The sequence below is a fragment of the Branchiostoma floridae genome, chromosome 19, assembly GCF_000003815.2.
Source record: "Branchiostoma floridae strain S238N-H82 chromosome 19, Bfl_VNyyK, whole genome shotgun sequence".
Classification (NCBI taxonomy): domain Eukaryota; kingdom Metazoa; phylum Chordata; class Leptocardii; order Amphioxiformes; family Branchiostomatidae; genus Branchiostoma; species Branchiostoma floridae.
This window is the reverse complement of record NC_049997.1, coordinates 14,067,294-14,087,187: the sequence shown is the minus strand read 5'-3', so window position 1 is coordinate 14,087,187 and position 19,894 is coordinate 14,067,294. Positions and strand designations below refer to the sequence as shown.

Here is a 19,894-nt window from a genome sequence, read left to right as displayed (position 1 = left end):
CTTTGTAAGAAAGGAGTAGAAACAGAAAGGGTCCGCGCCGCCACATCACAACCCCAGAAGCTAAGCCACTATTGTCGGTTTGGTCCTACTGTAACAGTTACAACTTTCTCATAATAATCCTTTTACAAAGTTGGTAGAGGTTGGTATGATACTATGAACTTCGAAGTACAGGTAACTTTTTAGTAACACTTAATGTTTATGACATATCATAAATTATCATCCACAAAGTTATGATACCAAGGTATGGCTCTTAGAGTTATAACTGATAGAGGGCAAATGAATAAAAAAAAGAATGCAAGTCAAGTTTTTTTTATTTTCTAGACCAGATTCTTATAAATCATGTGTTTTCAAGGCAATTTTTTAAGTGTTGATAAAAAATTTATCAAAGTAACTAAACCCAAAAATTCCTCCCACAGAGATCCCTGAGATGTCCACGTCTGCAGAGTCAGAGTTCACTTTGATTGGACTGAGCCACTCCAAACCTGCCCCACGGCCAGACGGACTCTACCAGGATGCCATCACTATCTCACAGGTGGGCACAGTGCTCTGTTTAAAACTAGAGTGGCATTGTTGACTTGGGGTTAGGGTTGATGACTAAAATTCTCTGAGTTCAAATCCCTTGAAGGGTAGTACTGTAATTCCTGATTTTTTCACTGTACTTTTATGTTCACGGTTTTCACAGTGACAACTGTAACGTGAACTTATCATTACAGATAACAAATAATTCACAGACTTTTTTTATGTGCACATGCTGCCATCGTGAACATTTAGTTCCGAATAGAAGTTAAATTTTCTCAGACCGTGAAAGTTTGGTAGCGAGAAGACAAAGTGAATTACAGTATTGTGTCCTTGCAAAAGGCATTTAACACCTATTTTCTCATTTGAATCAACTTTTCTCATTTTAATCATGTCCACCTTGTTCCCCCAATGACCTGGAGGTCAATAGCCTGGAGTCCAGCCTTGTTCACTTTAATCAGCCCGTAGGTATATGTAGTGACCTTCGAGAGTGGACTAAACCAAACAAGGCTGGACTCCGGGCTAGAAGGTCAAGGGACTAAGGAATAGGTTACGGTAGGTAGGTAGGTAGAAAATAGGTTTTGTACCTTTGGTTCGGGATGTTTCTGGGATATAGGTTGTAAAACCATTGTCTGTTGTGCATTGGTTGTTGTCCATTGTCTGAGGAAAAAGGCACCTCTCACCACACTTATCAATAAGATTAGGCTGGGGTTCTTCTTGGTGCTATTTCTCTGATGATACGCAGATAAGTTTGTTTAATGCCCCTTAATTTACCAGTTATATGCAAACAAAACATGAAAAGTTACTGTTATTGCAAAGTTTAATGAAGGAATTGTATGGCATGATTTTCCAGCATAAACACAAGGTTCCCACTGGCCCTCGCTTGAACCTGACGGAGGTGAGGAAACCCATCCAGCAGGACCTGACATGTCTCAGGAAACTCATCCTCAAACGAGGTAAACCATTCCTTATTCTAGACAATTTCTTTGAACAGTACAATGGCTGCTATGTGTGTTCATCTTGCAATCTGTAGGTCATAAGTTTGATTCCCGGCCAACTCATACCAAAGTCTTTCAAAATGGTACATGCTGGTTAGGGGTGGATACTGGATTGGCTTGAACAGGTTCAAATCCAGTTCAGGTCCAGAGGTTCGGGTCCCTGTCGATATTACGATGAGGCTGAGGTTGGTCCATTTTGCAATGAGTCTTATTGCAAAAAAAATCTCTGCAAACTCAATGTATCAGATATTGTGTTTCGTATTTCTACTGCATTACAGAGTTTTTACAACCTGCTTCAAACGTATGTCCCCATGAAAGTAAACTGATTATCAGTTTTTATAATATTCTTAACTCTTAGTAGCTGATATTCTTAACTATAAGTAGCTGATGTATTACATGCACAATGTTTTTGTTGTAGGCTCCAGCAAGAAAGACATCATCCCATGTTATACACACCTGAGGGAGACTCTGGAACGCCTCACCAACGAAGACCTGGTCACTGTCGTCGACTTCTACTTCAACCAGAGCAGCAAATATGCGTGAGTAACTTTACATTATGTCTGAGTAACATTACACTACAATATGTTAAAGTATTGTGGCATCTTGTGGTGCAGTGGCAGATTGTTTGTCCATAGAGGTCGTGGGTTCAAATCTGATGATCACCGATCTTGTGCCTTTCGGAAAGGCACTTTACACAACTTTCCTCACTTCACTCAGGTGGAAATGAGAACTTGGCTTTGGCTAGGGCCCTCCCTCGGATAGGATGTTAAATGGAGGCTCCATGTTTCAGGAGATTCACACCTCAAGCATGTTAAAGATCCCACCACGCTAATCGAAAAGAGTAGGGGTCTTTCCTGGTGTGAGTGCTTTAATCCTACACTACAGTCCTATGGCCGCATCTGGGTCAATTACTGTCGTATTGAAATCACCTGAGTGGCGCCAAATGGCATATCACTCCAGACACTTTCTACCTTCATTTTGAGGTTACCTGAGTGGTGCTGAATCTTCTTGTTGCCTTGACCCAATTCCCACTGTTGAGTGAGTGAATACGGTATCATGTCACATTGTTACTGGACCGTATGTCTCATTCATGCCTTTCTCTCGGAACACTGACAGGCATGGCAGCATTTTCTTGGTATCTGTGACATCATCGTTGCCGTATTCTATAGGAAAAATTTGTGTTTTGGGGTTAACTGACCCTAGCAAAAAAAACTGCCAACCCTAAGCCTATTCCATTGACATGCTGGCAAGAGGTATAAAGCCTTTGCCATCATTTTGACTGAGTAATGAAACAAAAAAACTGAATTCTATCCATCATGACAAGCATTCTTGCAACTTCTCATATTGCACTCACTGTCTGTTAACAGAGTAAGGGCCTTAGGCCTTGAACAGTTGATATAAGAATGTCAAAATTTTTCTTCCTAATGTTCATTTCATTCAATCTGCTTGTACAATATATTCTGTATAATTGCAATATGATGATGAAAGTATCTGTGTCCTGATCAAATTTTTGAAGAGAATCCCTTCCTAGACCTACCCCAATTTTTTCAGGACCTTCTTAAAACACACCATATTTCAAGGCCTAACCTCTCTTTACCCATCACTGCTTTCGAAAGCGGGGTGAGCCAAACTCTGTTGACAGGTCGTATAGATTGCCTCATAGAGAGGAATTGTCCGTAAGGGTCACAGAAAAAGTAAACATTGGTGAAAGAATTTGGGCCCTACAGGCTAATACCTGTGGTGTACACTTGTATGGTGATGTACACTTGTATGGTCATGGATCTTGCTGTCTAAAGAATTGACAAATGGTAGATTCTTTTGATGTGGATGTCTCGAGCTCTTAGAATACCAATTTGAAGGAATTTTCTTAAACAAGTTCTTGGTGGCAAATATGCACAATTTTTGGCATGTTGGCATACCAGTGCATCTTCATCAAAGTTTTAGAACACTTTTAGATAATGGACTGGTGTGCAACACTGCAAGGCATAGGGGCTTTACTCCATCATAAGTGAGGAAAGTTGTGTTAAGTGCCTTTCCAAGGATACAACATTGGGGTACATGTATGTCAGAGGATCAAGTACAACTAATGGCTTTTAGCCAAAACCCTTACCCCACACCATGTAATGCTTGAGTCAAGTCAAGCTTTAACTTCTTAAAATAACTACAGAAAAAAAGCATTACTTAACCTCTTGAACTATCTAGAATAAGTAAAATAAAACATTGCCAAACATAAATCAAATACTTTTTTATCAATTATGATTTTATGGTGATAAAAATACTTGTAGAATAATACATTATCCAATTAAAGGCTTATCTTTAAAAATGTTTTCTATTTGCAAACAAATCCTGTTTTGTTTATGGAACGTGTGGTGGGCACACAACAGTCAAACAACAGGACAAGATGGCTGTCATTCAATACCTGTATTGACACTAATTCAGTGGTCCATACAGGTTAAGCACAGTCCTCTTTAAACATAGGTTTACTCTGCTAATGTCTTTGTACATAAGAAAAAACACTCTTCTGTTTTGAATCAGATTCTATAGTAGATTAAATGAGCTGTACAATAGGTGTACAAAAAGATAGTGTTAAGCACAGAAAAAAGGCATGGCCAATTGTTTTTCTGCACTGAAAAGTTCTTGAGGTCCAAAGCTAGATATGACAATACTGGCAGATTTTTTAGTCACGAAAGGATTATTGCCTTTAGGCTTAGCCCACTTTGTAGACGCTGAAACAGTCAAAGGCATGAATCTGGGTTACATTTTCCACATGAACACAAAAATAGAACCGTTTTAACTGGAAAAATGCCTTAAATTCAAAAGCTTATGATAACATTGATTGTGTACTAGCATACCTGCATTGCTACCCTTCTTTCTAAATGCTTTAGAATTAATTGTGTTGTGGAATTTTAAATCTTTTTATTTGTTGATGTTCCTCATGTATCTTAGTGCCAGTAGTTTTGATTCAAGTCCGTACTTAACAGTACTTTTGCTGTCTTTAATGACAAGACAAAACACATTAGAAAACAGTTGTATAATGTTACCAACATCTACTATCATTATGCTGTCAAGCATGGAAGTACATAGACGGGAACTTTTTGTCTCAGCCATTTTCTACATGTGAAGCATCATTAGTCGAGAACTGATAGGTTTTGTGTTCAGTGAAGGAATGGCTGACATAACCTTTGCACAAACACATTGTGAACACTGGGGAGTGTTGAAAACTAAACAGGTCACTTGCTTCAGTGCTTCAGAAAGCTTGCTGATGATTTAACATTATGGGGAAAACATGATAGTATGAATCAGTTAAACCTGTTACCTAGTTCACCTTTATCTGTGGGGTAACCTATATCCGTTGCTTTCGGAAATGGGTCTGTAGGGATATGAAGTCGACGGACGGTAGTTCTAAACTCCAAAATTTTACAACTTGAAACCACTGTCCGTCCTGTTCATATCCATTAATACGGTGTTCGTAAACAATGAATAGGTTACTCTGCGGATAAAGGTGAACTAGCATGACATGGAAAGCCATACTGATTTAGTTTAATGACAACCTTTTGAGACCCCTAAGGGCAAGAAAAAATAAAAACTGCCAACTATGGAAATTCAAAACCTGTAACACAAACTACTTTTAACTACTAGGTGTTTACTAGATCTGTTGGTATTTTCAGGTAGCTTGCTTCCATTATACTACCAGATGCAAAGATCTGATGTGGAATTGGAAAAATTTACAGATAATGTTGGCTTTTAGAGTCGCGGCTTACCAGGATTGGAGTCAAGTAACAGAAGTCAGTTCACATTGAATAGCCTGCTGTTTAGTTTTCAATTTTGGTTTACAGCAGCATTAGGGTGTAAAGATTCTCAAACATCAAGATGTTTACTTGTACAAAATTTAATCCAGATGGAAAGATCATCTTATGGTTAAGGTTTGTAACTAATGTAATAAATGTGCAGGGTTCGAATCCCTTAAACAGCCCTGCGTTTTACACTTGGGAAGGCACACCCATTTCCTTGCATGACTCAGGTGAAAATGACTGAAAGCCTCAGCTACGATGTTATGTAAAGTCGGTAGTCCCATGTTTGAGTAAAGTCATGCCTTAAGCACTTTAAAGAATCCACCACAATGGTTGGAAAGAGTTCAAGGGGACCTTCCCACTGTCAGAGTGGATCAAACCTTACAGTTTGGTCTTATGTAACTTGTTATTAACTGGCATTTTAGTGCGGTACATCTAAGGGTGGTTTACGAGTTATTAAAAATATCAGCTTTATCATTTCAGGATGGGTTTGAAACTGTGGTAGGTCCAAAGATCTTAAGGTATTATGCAGCACACTATAAGTCATAAGGACGAGATTTAAAACTTGTATCCTCTATGTTCCACATTGCAGGTGTTCCAAGGTATTGAGAAAATACAGTGCTCCTGTAATACTTAAAGTAAGAGATCAGTCACTCATCACAGCTACAGAAAAGAAGTATTAAGTAGAGAACTGTTTGCATAGACACACAGCAGATGGCTCTATCTATTTGTGCTGTCAGTTTCCCTCCTCTACAATTATTTAAGTTAGGCTTACGCCTCCCACAGTATTTGCTTGTCAGATTTTATACAGGGATTTGAACATTCAGTTTGCACTTTGTGTTTTTAGCAAATTGAGATCCTAAAAGATTCATGTATCAAGCTCTTAATGTGGAGGATGAAGTTATAGTAATCTACTGGTATTCAGTGTCTAGTAGAAGGTTGACCTGGTTTGAAAAATTTGACTCAGAGAAGCAAAAACGGTTTGTACAATGTTGAAAGTTTCCTTAAAAAGGTCAAATGGGGATGCACCAATCACTAAGTACATACATTTGTATATCTACAATAGAAATAATACAATAATGTAAGTCATGCCTTCAAGTACTGGAGTTGAAGGCATGCTGTCGCTTTGCCCGAACATGCTGTCGCTTAGTGTGCAACCATCAACTGTCTTGCTCATTTCTCCCTTCAAAATTTCACGATTTTACTGTATTACACAACATGTACAAATTAATGCACAGTGTCAGTGTTTTGATACATGCAAATAAGACCGAGTCCCTTATTTTCAAACAGGTCTGGCTAAATACCACACAAGCAAACAATGTTGATGAAAGGACACAGAATTAGACAGTGATAAATTGATCATATTGTCAGCAGTTAGTCAACCAATGGTTTGTGTTTGACTTAGGATGTATAAGATGCAGGACATCCTTTGTACTGCCTGAAAATCCAAAACCATTCTAAACACTTTTTGGGCTCTTTGGAAACACTAAGTCTCCTTGGACATAGTTACAGCTTACATGGATGGAAATGTAATATCATTGAAATCTGGTTGATCCATCTTTAGATAAACAGCTAACAGTAAATCTTAAATCATGTTTTAAGTTGTTGAGTCCCCCTTTCTGAACTGGCTGGGAAGCAAACAGCTTCCTCTAGACCATGTGTTTTATTTAGATGATGAGATACGGGCAGAACATCATCAAAGTATGGAGATAAGAGACTTACAAACCCTTGTAGATCCTAGGTTTATTGGGTAATTTCTGAAAAACTGGTCCAGTACACTGGTGAATTGCACCAATGACCAGTCTTGCTCAAAACTAGATACTATCTAGTTTATTGTCTGTTGTGTCCCATCTTGTGAGGGTTACATATGCCAGACCTTTTTTCAAAAGAAGTGCATGTACAATATAGCACACCTGTTGTTTCCTTTGTACAGACTGTTCTTTGACCATCACTATTCAATCACGCCCCCTATCTGTTTCTGTTGGTAGTGCAAAACGTCTTGACAAGTATCACCTGATGGATGCTGTGGCAGATCAGCACACAGACTTCACAGACGACCTGGTCATCGACTATGTCCTGTTGGCTGATGAACCAGACAAGGAACTGATTGAGAGAGTCCTGGTGCACTATGTGGGAATAGACGAACCAATACCACATGTAAGTTTTATTCATTTTTATTATATTTCAGCCATACATAGTATGGTGAAATATATTGTATTCGTAATGTTTCTTTCTTTCTTTCTTTCTTTCTTTCTCCTGTCAAATCTTCAAAGTGATTCATCTCCGCCGTTCCTGGACCGAATGACCTGAAATTTGGCACAGGGGTAGAATGGGCCAATACCTTGATGCTTTTTTCTCAGTTTTTTCATATCTGCCTTTAAAATGATTTTATTGAGATTTTTTGGTCAATTTTAGACCAAAACTGTATATTTTGGCCCCTGTACCCTGGTATTACAACCAAATGAGCTGAAATTTGACAGAGATGTGCCTTAATAATGCCCCCATATAAATTCGATAACACTTTTGGTGTACAGTACAACAAAATGCTTATTTTTGCGATTTTTTGACCAATTTTCTACCAAAAAAGAACACTTTTGGTCCCTGTACCCTGGTATTACAACCAAATGAGCTGAAATTTGACAGAGATGTGCCTTGATAATTCCTTCATATAAATTCAATAACACTTTTGGTGTACAGTACAACAAAATGCTTATTTTTGCGATTTTTTGACCAATTTTTGACCAAAAAAGGACACTTTTGGCTCCTGTACCTTGGTATTGCAACCGAATGAGCTGAAATTTGACACAGATGTGCCTTGATAATCCCTTCATATAAATTCAATAACACTTTTGGTGTACAGTGCAACAAAATGCTTATTTTTGCGATTTTTGGCCAATTTTTGACCAAAAAAGGACACTTTTGGCTCCTGTACCCTGGTATTACAATTAAATGACCTGAAATTTGGTATAGATAGGCATTAGATACTTGGTAACAAGATTCAAGTAAAATGTTTGACATAAACAACTTTAAAATGATTAATTTTGGCACTTTTCTGAGGGGAAATTTGTTTTCTTTGGGCCTCCTGACGCGACCTTCCGTGACCCCGCACAGAGCCACACCTGTGCGCGTCAGCCGGAGAGTTAATTGAATCAAAGACCTAGCCAATCAGCGAAGAGGAGGCCAAAGGCTAATTAATATTCATAAGCGGGGCCTCATGATCCTGTATATAGCAGTGTTCCCGCCAGGGGGAGCGAAGCCCGCCTAAGGCTCTCGCATTTTAGACTATTCAGAAGGCTTTATATTGTATCAGTTCTTAGGGGCATATCTATGATAATCGCAGCAGTCACTTAACTTCTCTTCAGGAGTTTAGCGTAACACTATTTCAGGTCAAACCGTCAAAGGCAACTAAAAACAAAATTTAACGTTACTGAGTTCAACAGTACTTATAACTTGTTATCCGAAGTTGAAACGCTAGCGATGGTATTTTCGGGTCAAAGCTTCAAAGACAACTAAAACCTCATAAACAACAAACTTAACTTAGCTCAACAGTATACAAAAATATTGTACGGGTTGCCATCCTTAGTTGAAGCGCTTATTTATAGCGCTAGTATCTTCGCTGCGCCGTTAGCCGCCGTGCGACTTTTGTTGACGGTCTGATATCCCTACGTCGCCGCCTCGCTGATATTCCCACGGACATGTTTCAAGAAAAATACCCAGCAAAAACACTGTTCTGCGTCAAATTCTATTGTATAAAACATGTGGGACTCAGTGTTACAGTCTAAATATTTTGTATAAGCAACGCTGTAGGAAAGAAGGTCCAAGCAATGTAAAACATCACGTAGCATGAAGTTCGCTGTCAACTGGCACACAGCACATGACTGTTTGAAACTCTAAGTCTAATCAACAGCCGTGTTTGATTGATAGCCGGCGGTCCTTTGATGAAGTCGGCGAAAGGTGCGTTAGTTAGAAAATCTGCGTTTAGTTTTGATACGTAATTATAAGTTAGACAGTGGCGAGAATGATTATTTTCTCATCAATATTTCTCTGCAGAATTATTTGAACTTAATTGTACATCTAAACAATTGGCTTACCTGTGCAATGTTTATATGATTAATGATCAGTGTACTGAAATCATGTGTAACGTATGGCTCCTAGTCAATAGATCAGCATTTTCTCTATAGTGACCACCTGTCTATAGTGGCCCCATTTCCTAGTGCTGTTGTTGTTTGACATAAACTTTGAACATTTAAATTGTAAGTAACTTTAAACTGCCAGAGTTTCAGCCCAATAAAACACTCTCAGCGCCAGGGTATGAACAGACTGACCAGACAGACGAAAATAAAATCCTCGAACAAGGTTCAATCGTATCTTCTGGGTCTGGCAGGAAGTTGTTAAACTAAAATAAGAATAGGCTCGATGGCTGATTGCATACAAAGTAAAACAATTTAACAGTTTTACAGCCTGAAGAAAACAAACGCTCCTACAGTACCTGCACCTGCTTGATAATTATCAAATCGTTTGCCCTACTTGAATAAAAAAAGTTCACTGCAATAATAAATGTACCCACATCACAAGGAGCTTATACTTTTTTAAACTTACACCAAGTTATCGTACTGAAAATTGTTAATGACATTACATGAAGTCATTCAACAATTTTCAGTCATGATGAAAATTTTCTGAATGGAATGTGATTATTGTCATTTTCTGAAAAATAGAAGCAAGCTCTGTTTTTACCTGGAATCAATTCACAATACCAGTCCCCTTTGGGGAATAATGTACTGTTAATATGATGTTCCATTTTTGCGCAGGGGTGATTTGGAACAGTCCAATGTTGCGTGGGAAGGGGTATGGCTGAAATATGCTGTATTTGCTCTTAAGCAAATGTCGGCCTTTCTAGTTTATTTACTTATTTATTTGCCAATGATACAACTCATTAGACGGATCTACCTAGGCAGCTTTGGGCTGGTAGCGGCAGATCCACAGAGATACAGACGAACATACATCATCGGTCGACGTGATCGCACATGTTCGCACATGTTTACACACGACAGGGTTATACCGCCCTTTACGGGGTGACATACCCTTTCATATGCGCCAGGTCTCCCGTCCGGGTGAATGATGTAAATCACCGTGAGCCGAAGCTAGGTTCTCATTTTCACCTGAGTATAGTGAGGAAAGCCGTGTAAAGTGCCTTTCCCAAGGGCACAAGATTGGTAACACGGCAGGTGGATTCGAACCCGCAACCTCTCGGTCACGGGGCGAACACAGTCCCACTGCGCTACGCGGTCCCACAAGTTAAACTTAACAAGTAAAGTATTTCTAATTCTAGTGAACTTTGGCTACATTTCCGCTTGCCATGTACCCTTAAATGACCACTTAAGGAAAAATGATGGAATTAAAGAGAGCTACCTAATGCAGCATCAGTAATTTAAGAGGTAATTAGTTCAGATTTCTGCTGTGAATATACTTTAAAAATTTTCATTGTCATGACTAAGGACTAAACCAACTGTTGTTCATGTCAATGCAGCGCTTTATAAGGACACTTGAGAACCTGGCATTCTTCCCAGATGAGTATGATGGTAAGTATCATCTGTGGCATCTTGTACAACAAGGATAAACTGAACTGAAGAATTAAAAGCACAACCTCTAACAGTTTTGGTTTCCTTTATACATGTATTTCTTACTTGTAAAGGTATTCCAAATAGCACTTCCTCAAGGAAACGAAAGATGATGGATGCTATCTGAAACATCACATGACCATTTCCAAAATCATATTTAACTGCAATTTGGGCATATCTTATTACCTTGATGTCAATCAATGTGTCTGATGATAATCAAAAGTAGTACAAGTGATGGGCCATCATTGTTCTCCACACTTTTCTGTCTGCTGCTGTCCATTGTAGTCAACATGCCCTCTGATAAAGTTGGGTGGAAGCTGTTATCATCTAGGTTTTACGTATAAAAACTGACCTTTTTGTTCTTTGTTTTCTTGCACTGTTTGCCCACAGAGGTTTACCTGATAGCGAGTGTGAACCAGCGGTGTCTGCTGGTCCTAGGTGCCATTGTGGAGAACATGTTAAAACGTGGCCACCACGAGACGGCAGGGCGCGTCGTGGGGCGGATGGAGGCAGACCTGGGCGTTCACGGTCAGAAACCATGCTGGTTCCCAATTTAAACTTCAGCATAGTTTAGTCTGCTTTTCAGTTCATATTGATGTGTTAAAAAAATTGGTATTTTCCCAGAAATATCATAGAGTGGAATTGTACAGTACAGTACAGTAGGGGCATCTTTGCTGGATAGTTAATCAAAGAACACAAATGCAAATGTTAGGTGTGACAGATCAATCAGTGTAATTACAACCAGCTGCTGCCACGCCATTTGTCTGCAAAGCTGGTGTATAAAGCCAAAGGGTGGTTATAGATAAAGATGCAGATACAGTTTTCAGTTTATAATTAGCTTCCATCAAATAGGGATGTGTACCGGTACAGTGTTACAGTGTACCGATACAGTACCGGTACAATCAATTAGGTACAGGTATCAAAATACCGGAACACTGGTGTACCGTACTGACCTGTATCTAATTAGTGCAAGCCAGGCAGGATAACAGGTCAGGGGATGGCCACTTTGACAGATAAAATTACTTTGAAATTACCACAGCAGTCTCTGAGCCCCAGTGAGGGAAAAACAACAATTTTGTAAGGGTCAAATTTTTGTTGCATCATGTGTCTACCATAATAAACACGTTTTTATTGGTTCAAACATGCTTCTATCCTTTTAATACATTGTTTTGCCGTTATAACATATTATAATATAATATTATCATATAATATTCAATGCCATGCATTTAGGTCCGGACTCATTAGGTCCGGACCTGTACCTAAACCTCTGGATTCGAATCCGGACCTGTACCTAAACGTGGGTTTAGGTACACATCCCTACCATCAAAGCAACATTTGTTTTGTATTTCAGCAGTTAGCATTAATCATTTGTAATTTGATACAGTGATGCTATTGCAATAGTCTATAATAAATCTCTTATTAGCTGCAAACTTAAATGCTGTTGTACGAATCTATTCTGTAAACTGAACACTGTCCTTTGGGGATGAACCAATCACTTTGCTTTATTTTTGGTTACGTCAAATATCTCTCTCTTGATTGGTTACTGTTTCAGACCCATGGGAGGAGCGACAGAAACGTTCCACCATGTCCGAAGAGGAGTTGGAGTTCCATGACTTTGAGCGGGTCACCCTCCTGGAGGCCCTGGGTAATGCCGCCCAGCCAAGCTCGTTTGAACACCTGATGTCGTACACTAACCAGACCAGCGCGCCACCGCTCCTCCGGAGGACAGGGCTTCACGCCATGAGGGGCTATCATCATCAGGAGGTATGTATGATAAGTCCTAAGTGTACGGGTACAAAACTGTTGTTTCTTGTTGGACCGGTAAAAACAAACGGACCTGAAAAAATCAGTAGACCGGATTTTGGTCCGATTTGAAAATGAACAGATTATACTGACAGGGGTTAACATGTTTTGAGGCTTACTGATCCACAATTAACAAGTAGCAAAGTACATTGTAGAGGAGAGTTTAGGATCATCTTTACCAAGTTTCTACAGCATCAAACCTGTGGTCTATTAGTTTTTAACTTAAACAGAGGCAGTTAGTGTTGTTTACATGAAGACACAATACCTTGAGTATCACCCTTTCAAAAGCTTTCACAGACAATTAGGTCTAGGTTCAGATCTGGACCTGGACCTGATCCACTGGACCTGGACCATACCTGGACCTGAATTTTCCACCCTTGTAAGTCCAGTTAAGAAAAGTTGGCTCTGCAACATGATACATCTTGAGATGTTTGCGATAACAAAGGTTACCTATCTGCAGCAAAATCAAACAAGCAGTTGCTTATTTTGTATTTCTACTGCCCCACAGAAAAGTTTCAACCTACGACTTCAAACATCTTGAGAACCTCTGAGTCATTTCTCCTTAGATATGGCATTTTGTAATACTAGGAAAATTTCCTACATTCTAATCCTTTGTTGCAACTTTCTATTGCCATCTTCCCAGGCGGCAGACCGTCTTCAGAAGTCAGCCATGACAGACGAGAATGAGCAGGTTCGTTACGAGGCTAACCTGTACTACCAGGCGCATCCGTATGGACAGCGGCTACCGCATGATCACCCGCACATCGGACCAGAGTAGGATCATCAGTTCTTCATTTTCTTGCATATTTATGTGAAAACAAATTCAAATTCAAATACAATTCAATCTCTACAGCTGGATATAAAACGGAGATTTACTTCTTGATGTTTTGAGTGACATCCATCGCTTTTCTTCAGCATCGATAGAATGAACTGGCAGAACAGTTGATTGTATATTGTATACAGTTAACTAGAAAAACTAGTTGAACGTGTCAATTCACTACTAGTAACTCCTAAGGGTGTGTGTGTGGGGGGGGGGTGAAATACATGTTGCAGGAATGTGATGGATGGATGGATGGATGGATGGATAGAATGAATGAATGAATGAATGAATGAATTACCTTTATTGCTTGACAATTGTACAGATACAGTACAACAAAATTTCATCAATAACATTATAAGGATTACAGCACAGTTATGTATGGGTAATCTGGTCTCGCATCTGGAATACTGTAAATGCAGAAATGTTCGCGGTGGATTAATGTTCGCGGTTTTCGCGGTGACCACTTCACCGCGAACTTAAAACCACCGCGAACATTTTTCTATAATGGTATAAGATTGCAGTCTATGGTGTTACCACGAACTTAAATCCACCGCGAAAAGTTCTTTTTCCCGCTACGGCGAAATTAAATCCCCGCGAACTTAAATGCATTTACAGTAATGTGCAAACAAATTGACTTACGCGTTTGGATATTGGAGTAGGACATGTTAGCAGTACATGGAAGGTATTGGTCTTTGTCCTTGATAGGGAAAACAGTACAATCTCTCTGGTATATAAATCAAGTACTTAAGGCTAGACAGCTTGCAAATACCAGTATTACCGTGCTAAAAACTTCCCTCTGTTTTGTGCTCGTTAAAGGTTTAAAAACGTGACCAGTCCAGCTCTACAAAATCCCCTCCTACCCATGAGGCAACGCACCAAGAGAGGATTCTGGGAAGGCATCAACTTCCAACTTCAGGCTCCTGGTGTGGACTGGAGGAAGATTTTGGGATCCACGTCAATTGGAGCGTCATTTGGTGTCATCATAAAAAATGGCCTGGACTTGGCCATAGGTTGGTGCTATTAAACCCCTTCCCGCACATTTCAGCAGATAGGGTGGTGCCCATTTCCAATTCCTATAGCCCCTTTGCCACACAGCACTACAGCTGGGAGCTAGTCCACTGGTAGACTGTATGTTTTATAAAGTCACCATGAAAGTAATACTAGTAAATATTGCAGGGGAAGTTGAGGAAAGTGTTCAGTATGACATTTCTTGATATCGATACCATTTTATTGTAATATTATGGCCTTAGAAAAGTTTCTGTCCTTGTGCTACATCATTCTAAATCTTGAAATATTCACAGTGGTTTTGTTTTTGCTGGGGGCTTTTCCCGCAAAATTGTACCACCACAAATAAGTCTACTGTACTACAGAATTGTTTCAACTGCGAACTTCAAACACTACAAAAACTCTCTTTCCCTCCTACAGCAAAATTAAACTACCAGAAAGGAAATGATCAATGTTGAAGTCCCATGCCTAAAAAGAAAGAAGTAGATTCTGAAGAGGAATGGTTTTACAGTAAGACTTGTCATTGATGCATGTTTTATATCATGTTTTTAATGTCTCGTTGTAGCACCTTTGGAAGGAAGCATGAAGATTGAGATTCACGATGAAGTGTACGCGAGGGTGCATCTGGGCGTTCTCGGCGTAAACCTCGACGTCTTTGTCGTACGACTGTGTTTCATTGGCCACACCTGGTACAACCTGAACCTCCTTCAGGTACGGTATTAACTTTTTGAACAAAACAGTACTGACATGTAGATATCCTTCGTTTGTTCTACATACATGTATCCGGTAAACTGTGTTTAGACATGTTATCAGAATCTGTGCAGTAGTTTCAGGTTGCATAAGACCAAACTATAAGGTTTTATGTCACTCATACTTAGTCTAGTCTTTTTGATACATTTGGTGGGATATTTAATGTGTTTGAGTTTGTCGGACACGGACCTCCGGCTCTACATCCCTCCCAACAGGACAGCTGGAACTGAGGCTAGGTAGTACTCATTTTCACCTGAGTGAAGTGAGAAAATACAAAATGTAGGACCTGGTGTGATTGATATAGAGTGCCTTTCCAAAGGGCAATTGGAGCTCAGTATAGGGATTCAAATCTAGAACCTTGTACTTACTAATAGATAATCTAACAACAATAAACCAAGACCACCTTGCCACATGTGATATAACTGTTACCGCTAAACTGAATCAGGTCCAGGTTCAAGGCCAGACCATTATCTGGATCTTGGCAGGACCTGGACCTGACCATAAGTTGGACTGGGTCCCAGTTCTAATGCATATATCTACTTGGGAGGTATGGCATTCATTTGCATATTTTTGGCAACACCTCTGGGACAGAGTCATGTTTTCTGGATCCTGACTGGTACCTAAGCACTAAGTTTGCAGGCTCTTAAACGCATATATTGAAATGTGACCTATTCAGTTTTGCACTTAATACTGTAAATGCAGAAATGTTCGCGGTGGATTAATGTTCGCGGTTTTCGCAGCGACCGCTTCACCGCAAATTTAAAACCACCGCGAATATTTTTTCATAACAGTAAGAGATGTTGTGCATGGTGCTACCGCGAAATTAAAACCACCGCGAAAAGTCAATTTTCCCGCTACCGCGAAATTAAATCCCCGCGAACTTAAATGCATTTACAGTATGTGCCTCCCTTTCTGGTCGTTTTGAAGCAAAGATTGCAAAGCAAATATTGAAATGTGGTCTGTTCAGATTTATACTTAATGTGCCTCCTTTTCTGGTCAATTTTAATCAAAGACTAAAGCAAAGCAAATATCAAAATATGATTCAGTTTTGTTCTTAATTTGCCTCCTTATCTGGTGATTTTCAGGAGTTTGAAGTGGGGACAGTGACAGACATCACCAGCAGGTTTGATGATGTGGTAGGGAAGATCTTCGGTGCCATCACCACAGGAGTGTCAGCTGTACAGAGCGTGGTCTCAGGAGAGACCGACATCATTGAGCTCTTCGAAGCACTGAAGTCATCTCTGGAGGACCTCCCTCGCAGGGTTTGTTTTTGTTTGTTTGTTTGTTTTGCGTAGCCAGTAAACTGCCTTTTGGCGTAACACACCAGGTTTGTGCTGAGGTTTATTTTTTATACACTCACACCTGGAAGGACCCCTGCTCTTTTCGATAACATGCTTGAGGTGTGACTATCCTTCAACACCATTTAACGTCCTAACCGAGGGACAGCCCTAAATGAAGATCATTTTCACCTCAGTGAAGTGAGGAAAGTTGTGTTAAGTGCCTTTCCCAAGGGCACAAGAACTGTGGCACGTCAACGAATTGGAACCCAGAACCTCTGGGTCATAGATCAAACATGCTTCCGACCGTGCCACACGACCTCACTAGCCAGGGTTTGTACATTGATAAGGCATTTTATGGTTTAAACTGCACATGCACTGCAAGATGCATGGTGGATAATATGTCAAAGATGAACTCCCGCTAGCTCATACACAGGTCAAGACTAGACCATGCGTATTATGATGCATGTGTCCATGTGTTTTATTTATGTCTCTGGCATATTTACCCACAATGCATCTTGCTGCTCATGAGCAGTTGGAACAATGACCTGGCTTATATATTACTGTTAAAATTTTCCCAGATAAACTACTGACACCATGTGGATCCTGTATTTTGAATGGCATTTGTTTGTGAATGAAGTAACAGACTAGGATAGACTACAGGCCCAACTTGACCAACACGGGTTTGGGAATGGTCAGGAGCTATGTTGTGGGAAGGTCCTGAATGTCATCATCATCATCCTTTATTGATTTCAACATAGCAGACATAGTAGCAGCCTGAATAGCGTTGAAATGTACAACATAAAACCATATATTAAATACAATAACAAACAGTATATCAAAAATAGTGAACAACATTTCCGACATTAAGTAGCCATCGTTACTAACTAGTAGTACGTATCTACAGTCTTGTTGTACAGCTTGATGGCTGTGTGCAAGAAAGAGTTCTGAAGTCTTTTAGTTCTAGCTGGGGGGATGGAGAAACTGTTTTTGTTTCCCAGTGATCGTCCCGTGGCAGTTGATCTGGAAGGTGGCACCTTGTCGTGTAGGGGATGGTCAACATCCAACATTTGTCAGTTTGACAGCTGCATCGTCGCGACTTGAGGGTGGGTAGGTCGGGCACATCGCGCCTGCCCGCTCGGCTGATAATCCGTAGAGCTCGCTGTTGGACTCTCTTCTGAATTGCACGTTCCTGTTCCTTGCTTTATGTTGGAGTAAGAAAATTGGAAGCTAAGGTTGAATTTTTTTCTGTTTCAGGTGATGATGATCAAGGATGTTGTGGTGTATGTGTTAGATATCCTGGGGAAGTACGACCCTAACGTGTGGCCCCCCACCATCCGCCCCATGGTCAGGGCTGTGCTGGGCATCGTCAATAAGATCAACAAGATCAGGAATGACATCAACACATTCTACACTGTGAGTGGATCAAAAGTTTTTCTTGTCAAGTAGGCTGTATCTAATGGCATTTGGAAGTTAATGTTTTGACCATTATTAGGATGTGGGATTGGTTGTTGGAGTTATCAGACACAGTATCTGTCCTTTTTTCCACGAACTGTATCTGAGTGGAACTTGCTATACATTGTACTTGCATGCAGAGATACTGACTGCCCCATCCCTGGAATTCTTCATGGATAAGGTGGCATGTCTACACTAAACACTAAATTCTTGCAGTAGACCCTCAATTTCAAGACGTACCATAACCCAAACCTCAACAGACAACCTTCTGTATGAGCACTACTGACAAGTGTGTCAGAAACAGCAACAAAATGATGGTGGCCACCTAACACAAAGTAGAAGAGATTCTGAAGAAGATCTAATGGGTTCTCTAGTATGGTGCTGAAATGCCTTCCGTTAAGAAAAGAGTTGTCTAGAGTGCACTGTATACACTTTAAACACCCGTCTAGCGTGCTCCTAAATTTGCTTGAACAAGTCCATTTCCCTTATTGCCTCATTTGCCCTTCTTTAAGACTATAAATTGACATATTTTTTCTGTTGTGTGTAGTTGGTGACAATGACTGTCACTGTGGATCTGCCATGGGCAGCTGACCAAATCTGGGACTCCGTTGTGACCTTGGTGGGTGCCCTTGATGATGTCTACTCAAACCCCAAAGGAGCCCTAGCTGATATCTTCAAGTGTATTTTCAGGTAGGCTGTCTAATAGGTACTTGTAACACCCCTGTATATGTTTGGACACCCCCATGTTCCAACACTCCTACCTTGTGTATTTTTCCGTGCCCATATGTTCTGACACCCCTATATTGTGTATTTCTGACACCCCTACATTTATGTATGTTCCAATGCCTCAATGTTCTGACACCCATATGTTAGGGTTAGGTTTAGGGGGGGGGATGTCGGAACATAAGGTTTTGCGTCTGATATGGGACTATTTTGTAATACGTTTGAAAGTTTAATGATGATAATATATCAACTATTCTGTTCAATAACAGTTATGAAGAAGGGGGCATTTGTTACATTAGAACTGTTTTGCCAAGCATCAGATAGCTTCAAGTTTGTTAATTTTTGAAGTATCTCAAAGAATATGTACTAAATAATGATGACATTATTCTTTCAAGTTTGCTTTCCCTAAAAGTAGTGAGAGGTAATGTTAATGTCTGCTAAGTTAAATGATTCATGTTGCATAAACCCAGGAAAATTACGTCTAAAGAGATCTCCAATGTACATGTATAATACACTGTCTCCTGTATATTGAACTGTACATGTGTATATACTTGGGGGCTGAGCTAAAGATCACTCAAACATAATGTTTTTGAAAGTGGTGGACACCAGGTAGTCTTCTTGGCAAAGGTACGTTTGATAAAATATGGCTTTTTTTCAGGTTTGCCCAAGCAGCCTACACCCTTTTCCAAAGGAAGAACCAATTGCAGGCAATTGTGTATCCCAATGGTGGGTGTTTTGACAGAAAATTCCCTTCTGGAGTTGTTGGTATTTGAAATAATTCAGTCATAATTTGGTGGTGGACAAGTCATTGCAAATGCCATGAAAATGCACGCGCCATAGAAAAGATTTAGAGTGCTGTTATTGTTATGACGATTATAAGTTAAACACTTCACTTTCAGATGTATCATAATCATATCCTGTAATTTAATTTCATGGTAATGACTGACATTTTACCTGACTTTCAGGACATTTCCCTGACTGGTTCAACCTGGCGGAAATGGTGAGGCAAGCCAAGCACAACCTGACCACAGCCATGGCTGAAAGCAGAACAGAGATGGATGCTTGGATGGCTCGGGCCAAGAAAGATCCCATTGCAGCTTATATTGGCATGCCCGAGGTACATGTACACAACTGAGAA

General features: G+C 40.0%; 1 protein-coding gene across 1 annotated transcript in view; it reads left to right on the top strand.

Annotated features, from left to right (window-relative positions):
• Positions 1-19,894, top strand: part of LOC118406508 — a 126,476-nt gene that overhangs the window by 8,292 nt on the left and 98,290 nt on the right. The window contains exons 9-23 of the mRNA XM_035806569.1: positions 417-532; positions 1,370-1,472; positions 1,933-2,053; positions 7,294-7,462; positions 10,833-10,884; positions 11,314-11,451; positions 12,476-12,687; positions 13,370-13,500; positions 14,363-14,556; positions 15,117-15,262; positions 16,387-16,563; positions 17,836-17,994; positions 18,581-18,723; positions 19,415-19,482; positions 19,722-19,873. Of these exons, the coding sequence (XP_035662462.1) occupies positions 417-532; positions 1,370-1,472; positions 1,933-2,053; positions 7,294-7,462; positions 10,833-10,884; positions 11,314-11,451; positions 12,476-12,687; positions 13,370-13,500; positions 14,363-14,556; positions 15,117-15,262; positions 16,387-16,563; positions 17,836-17,994; positions 18,581-18,723; positions 19,415-19,482; positions 19,722-19,873 (2,081 nt within the window). The remainder of the gene's footprint in view (positions 1-416; positions 533-1,369; positions 1,473-1,932; positions 2,054-7,293; positions 7,463-10,832; positions 10,885-11,313; positions 11,452-12,475; positions 12,688-13,369; positions 13,501-14,362; positions 14,557-15,116; positions 15,263-16,386; positions 16,564-17,835; positions 17,995-18,580; positions 18,724-19,414; positions 19,483-19,721; positions 19,874-19,894) is intronic.